This window comes from Oncorhynchus nerka, linkage group LG5 (assembly GCF_034236695.1).
Source record: "Oncorhynchus nerka isolate Pitt River linkage group LG5, Oner_Uvic_2.0, whole genome shotgun sequence".
In the NCBI taxonomy this organism is placed as follows: domain Eukaryota; kingdom Metazoa; phylum Chordata; class Actinopteri; order Salmoniformes; family Salmonidae; genus Oncorhynchus; species Oncorhynchus nerka.
In genome coordinates this window covers 9,341,930-9,354,655 of record NC_088400.1, presented here as the reverse complement: position 1 = coordinate 9,354,655, position 12,726 = coordinate 9,341,930, and the positions used below count along the sequence as shown (strand labels likewise).

At 48.2% G+C, this 12,726-nt stretch overlaps 1 protein-coding gene across 1 annotated transcript in view; it reads right to left on the bottom strand.

The window, feature by feature from the left end:
• Positions 1 to 12,315, bottom strand: part of LOC115121951 (START domain-containing protein 10-like) — a 34,389-nt gene extending 22,074 nt beyond the window's left edge. The window contains exon 1 of the mRNA XM_065018324.1: positions 11,833 to 12,315. Coding sequence (XP_064874396.1) covers positions 11,833 to 11,979 — 147 coding nt within the window. The 5' untranslated portion in view covers positions 11,980 to 12,315. The remainder of the gene's footprint in view (positions 1 to 11,832) is intronic.
• Between the last annotated feature and the right edge of the window lie 411 nt (positions 12,316 to 12,726).

The window sequence follows — 12,726 nt, the reverse complement described above, 5'->3', positions numbered from 1 at the left end:
TAGCCATTACCACAGTTTTCCACTGTTCATTTTTCAAGGATGTCTCCTGGGTGGACGTTACCTCAGAGACCCAGACTGCCTTTCCTTTCCGACAGAGAGAAACCAGAGGTCTACAGAGGCATGGTCAGACCATCTACTATCTTGACTAGAACCCAAACATGTGATCATATTACTCCAGTGCTAGCCTCCCTACACTGGCTTCCTGTTGAGGCTAGGGCTGATTTCAAGGTTTTACAGCTAACCTACAACACATTCAAATTGACTTGCTCCTACTTATCTCTCCAATTTTGTCCTGTCGTACATACCTACACATACGCTACAATCACAAGACGCAGGTCTCCTTATTGTCCCTAGAATTTCTAAGTAAACAGTAGGAGGCAGGGCTTTCTGCTATAGAACTTGGAATGGTCTTTATTGAAGACTCATCTCTTCAGTAGGTCCTATGATTGAGTGTAGTCTGGCCCAGGCGTGCGAAGGTGAACGGCAAGGCACTGGAGTGATGAACCACCCTTGCTGTCTCTGCATGGCCAGCTTCCCTCTCTCCACTGGGATTCTCTGCCTCTGACCCTATTACGGGGGCTGAGTCACTTGCTTACTGGTGCTCTTCCATGCTGTCCCTAGGAGGGATGAGTCACTTGAGTGGGTTGAGTCTCTGACGGGATCTTCCTGTCCGGGTTGGCACCCCCCCAGGGCTCGTGCGGTGGAGGAGATCTTCGAGGGCTATACTCAGCCTTGTCTCAGGGTAGTAAGTTAGTGGTCTGTTGATATCCCTCTAGGGGTGTGTGGGGGCTATACTCAGCCTAGTCTCAGGGTCTGTTGATATCCCTCTAGGGGTGTGGGGGCTGTGCTTTGACAAAGTGGGTGAGGTTATATCCTGCCTGGTTAGCCCTATCCGGGGGTATCGTCGGACAGGGCCACAGTGTCCCCCGACCCTCACTGTCACAGCCTCCAGTATCTATGCTGCAATAGTCTATGTGCTGGGGGGCTAGGGTCAGTCTGTTATATCTGGTATAATTCTCCTGTCCTGTGTGAATTTAACTATGCTCTCTCTAATTCTCTCTCTCCCTCCACTCCTGGAGGACCTGAGCCCAGGACGATGCCGCAGGACTACCTGGCCTGATGACTCCTGGCTGTACCCAGTCCACCTGGGTGGAACCCTGACCTGTTCACCGGATGTGCTACCTTGTCCCGGACTTTCTCTCTCTCACACACACACACACACACACACACACACACACACACACACACACACACACACACACACACACACACACACACACACACACACACACACACACACACACACACACACACACACACACACACACACCTGCTGTCTTGACCTCTGAATGCTCGGCTATGAAAAGCCAACTGACATTTACTACTGACATACTGACCCGTTGCACCCTCAACAATCTGGCATTAATGGCCAGGTCTCTTATAATCTCCAGCCGGCACATAGCCTGATTCCTCTCTAGGTTTCTTCCTAGGTTCTGTCCTTTCTAGGGAGTTTTTCCTAGCCACTGTGCTTATACACCTGCATTGTTTGCTGTTTGGGCTTTTAGGCTGGGTTTCTGTACAGCACTTTGTGACATCTGCTGATGTAAAAAGGGCTTTATAAATACATTTAGTCTTACCTAGGATTACAGTATAGCTGGGAAAGGGAAAGCATCGCACTGCGGAGAGGAGACTGGAAGTGCGGAACTTGGGATTTCCAAGAGAAACCCGACTACTGTAGCTTCTTAAGATACAACAAATATAATAATACCTGAACAGGTTCCAATCTAATGTGTGGAATCATAATGATACTTTTCCTAATGTTTAAATCAATATAATCATCAATTAATACTGTATACAGCCTTATTCATGATATTGTGTCCGGAATAGACTAGAGTAGCTAGACTTGAGATGTAGGTCTACCTCTGTGAATACCATGGCATTCAGTAATGATTAGGTAGGTCATTAAGAGCACCAGGGTTTAGGCTTTGTAATGCACTGGTGACTGTTAACATAGTCAACCACGAGTTATTAGAATATGTGCTGGTCTCTTAACCACATTAGTGGCACATAATAACAAATACTGTCAGTGTCTCTCCATCACTTGGAATGCATCTCAATAGTCTACAGTTGACTTAGAGACCCCTGGAGCATTACATTACCCATACTGCTGTGTTTCTCTTCTGTCCTCCCCCTTAGAGACCCCTGGAGCATTACATTACCCATACTGCTGTGTTTCTCTCCTGCCCCCCTTAGAGACTCCTGGAGCATTACATTACCCATACTGCTGTGTTTCTCTCCTGCCCCCCCTTAGAGACTCCTGGAGCATTACATTACCCATACTGCTGTGTTTCTCTCCTACCCAATGAGACATGAAACTCAGACTGAATAAACTGCTCATTTGCTAGAAGATGAGAAACCACTGCAGTTATTTATCTAGTGAGTGTTACAGTATATGAGAGGAGAGAGAGTATTAGAGCAGACACAGCAGTATGGGTAATGTAATGCTCCAGGGGTCTCTAAGGGGGAGGACAGAAGAGAACCACAGCAGTATGGGTAATGTAATGCTCCAGGGGTCTCTAAGGTGGGGGACAGAAGAGAAACACAGCAGTATGGGTAATGTAATGCTCCAGGAGTCTCTAAGGAGGGGGGGCAGAAGAGAAACACAGCAGTATGGGTAATGTAATGCTCCAGGGGTCTCTAAGGGGAGGACAGAAGAGAAACACAGCAGTATGGGTAATGTAATGCTCCAGGGGTCTCTAAGGGGGGAGGAAGAGAAACACAGCAGTATGGGTAATGTAATGCTCCAGGGGTCTCTAAGGGGGTGGGGGCAGAAGAGAACCACAGCAGTATGGGTAATGTAATGCTCCAGGGGTCTCTAAGGGGGGGGGACAGAAGAGAAACACAGCAGTATGGGTAATAGAATGCTCCAGGAGTCTCTAAGGGGGAGGACAGAAGAGAAACACAGCAGTATGGGTAATAGAATGCTCCAGGAGTCTCTAAGGGGGAGGACAGAAGAGAAACACAGCAGTATGGGTAATGTAATGCTCCAGGAGTCTCTAAGGGGGGGACAGAAGAGAACCACAGCAGTATGGGTAATAGAATGCTCCAGGAGTCTCTAAGGGGGAGGACAGAAGAGAAACACAGCAGTATGGGTAATGTAATGCTCCAGGAGTCTCTAAGGGGGAGGACAGAAGAGAACCACAGCAGTATGGGTAATGTAATGCTCCAGAAGAGAAACACAGCAGTATGGGTAATAGAATGCTCCAGGAGTCTCTAAGGGGGAGGACAGAAGAGAAACACAGCAGTATGGGTAATGTAATGCTCCAGGAGTCTCTAAGGGGGAGGACAGAAGAGAACCACAGCAGTATGGGTAATGTAATGCTCCAGAGGTCTCTAAGGGGGGGGACAGAAGAGAAACACAGCAGTATGGGTAATAGAATGCTCCAGGAGTCTCTAAGGGGGAGGACAGAAGAGAAACACAGCAGTATGGGTAATGTAATGCTCCAGGAGTCTCTAAGGGGGAGGACAGAAGAGAACCACAGCAGTATGGGTAATGTAATGCTCCAGGAGTCTCTAAGGGGGGGCAGAAGAGAACCACAACTATATGGGTAATGTAATGCTCCAGGGGTCTCTAAGGGGGGCAGGAGAGAAACACAGCAGTATGGGTAATGTAATGCTCCAGGAGTCTCTAAGGGGGGCAGGAGAGAAACACAGCAGTATGGGTAATGTAATGCTCCAGGAGTCTCTAAGGGGGGGGGGGCAGTACAGAAGAGAAACACAGCAGTATGGGTAATGTAATGCTCCAGGAGTCTCTAGGGGGGGGGCAGGAGAAAACACAGCAGTATGGGTAATGTAATGCTCCAGGAGTCTCTAAGGGGGTGGCAGAAGAGAAACACAGCAGTATGGGTAATGTAATGCTCAAGGAGTCTCTAAGGGGGGGGGCAGGTGAGAAACACAGCAGTATGGGTAATGTAATGCTCCAGGAGTCTCTAGGGGGAGGACAGAAGAGAAACACAGCAGTATGGGTAATGTAATGCTCCAGGAGTCTCTAAGGGGGAGGACAGAAGAGAAACACAGCAGTATGGGTAATGTAATGCTCCAGGGTCTCTAAGGGGGGGACAGAAGAGAACCACAGCAGTATGGGTAATGTAATGCTCCAGGAGTCTCTAAGGGGAGGACAGAAGAGAAACACAGCAGTATGGGTAATGTAATGCTCCAGGAGTCTCTAAGGGGAGGACAGAAGAGAAACACAGCAGTATGGGTAATGTAATGCTCCAGGGTCTCTAAGGGGGAGGACAGAAGAGAAACACAGCAGTATGGGTAATGTAATGCTCCAGGAGTCTCTAAGGGGGGGCAGAAGAGAACCACAGCAGTATGGGTAATGTAATGCTCCAGGAGTCTCTAAGGGGAGGACAGAAGAGAAACACAGCAGTATGGGTAATGTAATGCTCCAGGGTCTCTAAGGGGAGGACAGAAGAGAAACACAGCAGTATGGGTAATGTAATGCTCCAGGAGTCTCTAAGGGGAGGACAGAAGAGAACCACAGCAGTATGGGTAATGTAATGCTCCAGGGTCTCTAAGGGGGGGACAGAAGAGAAACACAGCAGTATGGGTAATAGAATGCTCCAGGAGTCTCTAAGGGGAGGACAGAAGAGAAACACAGCAGTATGGGTAATGTAATGCTCCAGGAGTCTCTAAGGGGGGGGCAGAAGAGAACCACAACTATATGGGTAATGTAATGCTCCAGGGGTCTCTAAGGGGGGGACAGAAGAGAAACACAGCAGTATGGGTAATGTAATGCTCCAGGGTCTCTAAGGGGGGGGCAGGAGAGAAACACAGCAGTATGGGTAATGTAATGCTCCAGGAGTCTCTAAGGGGGGACAGGAGAGAAACACAGCAGTATGGGTAATGTAATGCTCCAGGGTCTCTAAGGGGGGACAGAAGAGAAACACAGCAGTATGGGTAATGTAATGCTCCAGGGGTCTCTAAGGGGGAGGACAGAAGAGAAACACAGCAGTATGGGTAATGTAATGCTCCAGGAGTCTCTAAGGGGAGGACAGAAGAGAAACACAGCAGTATGGGTAATGTAATGCTCCAGGGGTCTCTAAGGTGGGGGGACAGAAGAGAACCACAGCAGTATGGGTAATGTAATGCTCCAGGAGTCTCTAAGGGGAGGACAGAAGAGAAACACAGCAGTATGGGTAATGTAATGCTCCAGGAGTCTCTAAGGGGAGGACAGAAGAGAAACACAGCAGTATGGGTAATGTAATGCTCAGGGGTCTCTAAGGGGGAGGACAGAAGAGAAACACAGCAGTATGGGTAATGTAATGCTCCAGGAGTCTCTAAGGGGGGCAGAAGAGAACCACAGCAGTATGGGTAATGTAATGCTCCAGGAGTCTCTAAGGGGGAGGACAGAAGAGAAACACAGCAGTATGGGTAATGTAATGCTCCAGGGGTCTCTAAGGGGGAGGACAGAAGAGAAACACAGCAGTATGGGTAATGTAATGCTCCAGGGTCTCTAAGGGGGGGACAGAAGAGAAACACAGCAGTATGGGTAATGTAATGCTCCAGGGGTCTCTAAGGGGGGGACAGAAGAGAAACACAGCAGTATGGGTAATAGAATGCTCCAGGAGTCTCTAAGGGGAGGACAGAAGAGAAACACAGCAGTATGGGTAATGTAATGCTCCAGGAGTCTCTAAGGGGGAGGACAGAAGAGAACCACAGCAGTATGGGTAATGTAATGCTCCAGGGGTCTCTAAGGGGGGGACAGAAGAGAAACACAGCAGTATGGGTAATAGAATGCTCCAGGAGTCTCTAAGGGGAGGACAGAAGAGAAACACAGCAGTATGGGTAATGTAATGCTCCAGGAGTCTCTAAGGGGAGGACAGAAGAGAACCACAGCAGTATGGGTAATGTAATGCTCCAGGAGTCTCTAAGGGGGGGGGGCAGAAGAGAACCACAACTATATGGGTAATGTAATGCTCCAGGGGTCTCTAAGGGGGAGGACAGAAGAGAAACACAGCAGTATGGGTAATGTAATGCTCCAGGGTCTCTAAGGGGGGGGCAGGAGAGAAACACAGCAGTATGGGTAATGTAATGCTCCAGGAGTCTCTAAGGGGGGGGGCAGGAGAGAAACACAGCAGTATGGGTAATGTAATGCTCCAGGGGTCTCTAAGGGGGGACAGAAGAGAAACACAGCAGTATGGGTAATGTAATGCTCCAGGGGTCTCTAAGGGGGGGCAGGAGAGAAACACAGCAGTATGGGTAATGTAATGCTCCAGGAGTCTCTAGGGGGGGGACAGGAGAGAAACACAGCAGTATGGGTAATGTAATGCTCCAGGAGTCTCTAAGGGGGGCAGAAGAGAAACACAGCAGTATGGGTAATGTAATGCTCAAGGAGTCTCTAAGGGGGAGGGGGGCAGGAGAGAAACACAGCAGTATGGGTAATGTAATGCTCCAGGAGTCTCTAGGGGGGAGGGGGAGGGGCAGGAGAGAAACACAGCAGTATGGGTAATGTAATGCTCCAGGAGTCTCTAAGGGGAGGACAGAAGAGAAACACAGCAGTATGGGTAATGTAATGCTCCAGGAGTCTCTAAGGGGAGGACAGAAGAGAAACACAGCAGTATGGGTAAAGTAATGCTCCAGGGGTCTCTAAGGGGGGGGACAGAAGAGAACCACAGCAGTATGGGTAATGTAATGCTCCAGGAGTCTCTAAGGGGGGGCAGAAGAGAACCACAGCAGTATGGGTAATGTAATGCTCCAGGGGTCTCTAAGGGGGAGGACAGAAGAGAAACACAGCAGTATGGGTAATGTAATGCTCCAGGAGTCTCTAAGGGGGGGGCAGAAGAGAACCACAGCAGTATGGGTAATGTAATGCTCCAGGAGTCTCTAAGGGGAGGACAGAAGAGAAACACAGCAGTATGGGTAATGTAATGCTCCAGGGGTCTCTAAGGGGGGGGGGGACAGAAGAGAACCACAGCAGTATGGGTAATGTAATGCTCCAGGAGTCTCTAAGGGGGGAGGCAGAAGAGAAACACAGCAGTATGGGTAATGTAATGCTCCAGGGGTCTCTAAGGGGGAGGACAGAAGAGAAACACAGCAGTATGGGTAATGTAATGCTCCAGGAGTCTCTAAGGGGGAGGACAGAAGAGAAACACAGCAGTATGGGTAATGTAATGCTCCAGGGGTCTCTAAGGGGGGGACAGAAGAGAACCACAGCAGTATGGGTAATGTAATGCTCCAGGAGTCTCTAAGGGGGAGGACAGAAGAGAAACACAGCAGTATGGGTAATGTAATGCTCCAGGAGTCTCTAAGGGGAGGACAGAAGAGAAACACAGCAGTATGGGTAATGTAATGCTCCAGGGGTCTCTAAGGGGGAGGACAGAAGAGAAACACAGCAGTATGGGTAATGTAATGCTCCAGGAGTCTCTAAGGGGGGGGCAGAAGAGAACCACAGCAGTATGGGTAATGTAATGCTCCAGGAGTCTCTAAGGGGGAGGACAGAAGAGAAACACAGCAGTATGGGTAATGTAATGCTCCAGGGGTCTCTAAGGGGGAGGACAGAAGAGAAACACAGCAGTATGGGTAATGTAATGCTCCAGGGGTCTCTAAGGGGGAGGACAGAAGAGAACCACAGCAGTATGGGTAATGTAATGCTCCAGGAGTCTCTAAGGGGGAGGACAGAAGAGAAACACAGCAGTATGGGTAATGTAATGCTCCAGGGGTCTCTAAGGGGGAGGACAGAAGAGAAACACAGCAGTATGGGTAATGTAATGCTCCAGGGTCTCTAAGGGGGGAGCAGAAGAGAACCACAGCAGTATGGGTAATGTAATGCTCCAGGGGTCTCTAAGGGGGGGACAGAAGAGAAACACAGCAGTATGGGTAATAGAATGCTCCAGGAGTCTCTAAGGGGAGGACAGAAGAGAAACACAGCAGTATGGGTAATAGAATGCTCCAGGAGTCTCTAAGGGGGAGGACAGAAGAGAAACACAGCAGTATGGGTAATGTAATGCTCCAGGAGTCTCTAAGGGGAGGACAGAAGAGAACCACAGCAGTATGGGTAATGTAATGCTCCAGGAGTCTCTAAGGGGGGGGGGCAGAAGAGAACCACAACTATATGGGTAATGTAATGCTCCAGGGGTCTCTAAGGGGGGACAGGAGAGAAACACAGCAGTATGGGTAATGTAATGCTCCAGGAGTCTCTAAGGGGAGGACAGAAGAGAAACACAGCAGTATGGGTAATGTAATGCTCCAGGGGTCTCTAAGGGGGAGGACAGAAGAGAAACACAGCAGTATGGGTAATGTAATGCTCCAGGAGTCTCTAAGGGGAGGACAGAAGAGAAACACAGCAGTATGGGTAATGTAATGCTCCAGGGGTCTCTAAGGGGAGGACAGAAGAGAAACACAGCAGTATGGGTAATGTAATGCTCCAGGGGTCTCTAAGGGGAGGACAGAAGAGAACCACAGCAGTATGGGTAATGTAATGCTCCAGGAGTCTCTAAGGGGAGGACAGAAGAGAAACACAGCAGTATGGGTAATGTAATGCTCCAGGGGTCTCTAAGGGGGAGGACAGAAGAGAAACACAGCAGTATGGGTAATGTAATGCTCCAGGGGTCTCTAAGGGGGGAGCAGAAGAGAACCACAGCAGTATGGGTAATGTAATGCTCCAGGGTCTCTAAGGGGGGGACAGAAGAGAAACACAGCAGTATGGGTAATAGAATGCTCCAGGAGTCTCTAAGGGGGAGGACAGAAGAGAAACACAGCAGTATGGGTAATAGAATGCTCCAGGAGTCTCTAAGGGGGAGGACAGAAGAGAAACACAGCAGTATGGGTAATGTAATGCTCCAGGAGTCTCTAAGGGGAGGACAGAAGAGAACCACAGCAGTATGGGTAATGTAATGCTCCAGGAGTCTCTAAGGGGGGGGGAAGAGAACCACAACTATATGGGTAATGTAATGCTCCAGGGGTCTCTAAGGGGGGCAGGAGAGAAACACAGCAGTATGGGTAATGTAATGCTCCAGGAGTCTCTAAGGGGGGCAGGAGAGAAACACAGCAGTATGGGTAATGTAATGCTCCAGGGTCTCTAAGGGGGGACAGAAGAGAAACACAGCAGTATGGGTAATGTAATGCTCCAGGGTCTCTAAGGGGGGCAGGAGAGAAACACAGCAGTATGGGTAATGTAATGCTCCAGGAGTCTCTAAGGGGGGGCAGGAGAGAAACACAGCAGTATGGGTAATGTAATGCTCCAGGAGTCTCTAAGGGGGGGGCAGAAGAGAAACACAGCAGTATGGGTAATGTAATGCTCAAGGAGTCTCTAAGGGGGGCAGGAGAGAAACACAGCAGTATGGGTAATGTAATGCTCCAGGAGTCTCTAGGGGGAGGGGGAGGGGCAGGAGAGAAACACAGCAGTATGGGTAATGTAATGCTCCAGGAGTCTCTAAGGGGGGGAGGGGCAGAAGAGAAACACAGCAGTATGGGTAATGTAATGCTCCAGGGGTCTCTAAGGGGGAGGACAGAAGAGAAACACAGCAGTATGGGTAATGTAATGCTCCAGGAGTCTCTAAGGGGGAGGACAGAAGAGAAACACAGCAGTATGGGTAATGTAATGCTCCAGGGGTCTCTAAGGGGGAGGACAGAAGAGAAACACAGCAGTATGGGTAATGTAATGCTCCAGGAGTCTCTAAGGGGAGGACAGAAGAGAAACACAGCAGTATGGGTAATGTAATGCTCCAGGGTCTCTAAGGGGAGGACAGAAGAGAAACACAGCAGTATGGGTAATGTAATGCTCCAGGGGTCTCTAGGGGGGAGCAGAAGAGAACCACAGCAGTATGGGTAATGTAATGCTCCAGGAGTCTCTAAGGGGGGGACAGAAGAGAACCACAGCAGTATGGGTAATGTAATGCTCCAGGAGTCTCTAAGGGGAGGACAGAAGAGAAACACAGCAGTATGGGTAATGTAATGCTCCAGGGTCTCTAAGGGGGGGAAGAGAACCACAGCAGTATGGGTAATGTAATGCTCCAGGAGTCTCTAAGGGGAGGACAGAAGAGAAACACAGCAGTATGGGTAATGTAATGCTCCAGGAGTCTCTAAGGGGGGGAGAAGAGAACCACAGCAGTATGGGTAATGTAATGCTCCAGGAGTCTCTAAGGGGAGGACAGAAGAGAACCACAGCAGTATGGGTAATGTAATGCTCCAGGAGTCTCTAAGGGGAGGACAGAAGAGAAACACAGCAGTATGGGTAATGTAATGCTCCAGGGGTCTCTAAGGGGAGGACAGAAGAGAAACACAGCAGTATGGGTAATGTAATGCTCCAGGGTCTCTAAAGGGGGGCAGGAGAGAAACACAACTGTATGGGTAATGTAATGCTCCAGGGGTCTCTAAGGGGGGGGACAGAAGAGAACCACAGCAGTATGGGTAATGTAATGCTCCAGGAGTCTCTAAGGGGGAGGACAGAAGAGAAACACAGCAGTATGGGTAATGTAATGCTCCAGGAGTCTCTAAGGGGGGGGCAGGAGAGAAACACAGCAGTATGGGTAATGTAAAGCTCCAGGAGTCTCTAAGGGGGAGGACAGAAGAGAAACACAGCAGTATGGGTAATGTAATGCTCCAGGAGTCTCTAAAGGGGGGGGGCAGGAGAGAAACACAGCAGTATGGGTAATGTAATGCTCCAGGAGTCTCTAAGAGGGAGGACAGAAGAGAAACACAGCAGTATGGGTAATGTAATGCTCCAGGGGTCTCTAGGGGGGGGGGTGCAGAAGAGAAACACAGCAGTATGGGTAATGTAATGCTCCAGGAGTCTCTAAGAGGGAGGACAGAAGAGAAACACAGCAGTATGGGTAATGTAATGCTCCAGGGGTCTCTAATGGGGGGGACAGAAGAGAAACACAGCAGTATGGGTAATGTAATGCTCCAGGAGTCTCTAAGGGGAGGACAGAAGAGAAACACAGCAGTATGGGTAATGTAATGCTCCAGGGGTCTCTAAGGGGGAGGACAGAAGAGAAACACAGCAGTATGGGTAATGTAATGCTCCAGGGGTCTCTAAGTCAACTGTAGACTATTGAGATGCATTCCAAGTGATGGAGAGACACTGACAGTATTTGTTATTATGTGCCACTAATGTGGTTAAGAGACCAGCACATATTCTAATAACTCGTGGTTGACTATGTTAACAGTCACCAGTGCATTACAAAGCCTAAACCCTGGTGCTCTTAATGACCTACCTAATCATTACTGAATGCCATGGTATTCACAGAGGTAGACCTACATCTCAAGTCTAGCTACTCTAGTCTATTCCGGACACAATATCATGAATAAGGCTGTATACAGTATTAATTGATGATTATATTGATTTAAACATTAGGAAAAGTATCATTATGATTCCACACATTAGATTGGAACCTGATTATTATTTTGTTGTATTTAAACATTAGGAAATCCCATCATTATGATTCCACACATTAGATTGGAACCTGTTCAGGTATTATTATATTTGTTGTATCTTTGTAGTGGGTTTCTCTTGGAAATCCCATCATTATGATTCCACACATTAGATTGGAACCTGTTCAGGTATTATTATATTTGTTGTATCTTAAGAAGCGCTACAGTAGTCGGGTTTCTCTTGGAAATCCCATCATTATGATTCCACACATTAGATTGGAACCTGTTCAGGTATTATTATATCTGTTGTATCTTAAGAAGCTACAGTAGTCGGGTTTCTCTTGGAAATCCCAAGTTCCGCACTTCCAGTCTCCTCTCCTCTCCGCAGTGCGGTGCTTTCCCTTTAAGCACCGCATCAGACCTATCAGAAGGATGCTGTAGTAGCGACATACTTGCCTTTAGTTTCTGGATAGTTTTACACTCTTCATCCCTGCACCACACCGTCACGCTTCCCTTGTTGTAGCGCGCTGTCCATCCTTCGTGGTTTTCACATTGTTCCTTGAAAGAGGTAAAGTCTGTATCGTCTGGTATCTGAACGGGCATCTTCCCGTAACCTACTTGTGATGTGGTTCAAATATATCAGAAGGAGACTGGCGACAGACAAGAGAGTGGCAATCCCCTTCTTCCTTGATCTCTGTTAGCTCCCACTGCAATGCTGAGTTTGATGGTGATGGTAGATGTCAGCACAAAGTGCTATCCAGGGGAAATTCAGTTCAAGTCCCAATAACAAGTAGAAGCGAATTTAATGGTAGAGCTTTGACTAATTGACGAGGACTTTTGTCCGGAGTCCTGTTGATACTGGCACTTACTTTCAGCAGGTGCACCTACGTCGTACTAATGTCCCCTGGCGCTCTCACCCCCTATCGTCGTCATAGTGGTGGAGCACGGTAAATAGATAGAGGCGTCACGTTACCGATATCCCGATTTCAGGTGCGGTAGTCCTAGACAACATGGCGCGCATTCAGTCAGACTGACAGATGAACAACAAGATCAGGTGTCATGATTTATGATGTAGACTAGAGGAGATTGTTTTCCGTTCCCTCTGTGTTTATTTGATCTAATTGTCTGCTGGTGAGGTGAGGCGAGGTGAAAAGGCGCTGCAATGTATCCAACAGCCTGTAATAAAGTTGTAATAACCCTATAAATACATTTATAATCACTTTATAATCACATTTGATTCATTTTGCATCTCTAAACGCATCACTCTGCCCAGTAATGAGTTGTTGTATCTAAGAACAATGGTTTTAGGCTACAACAGATTAGGCATATTATATATTATATAATATTTTT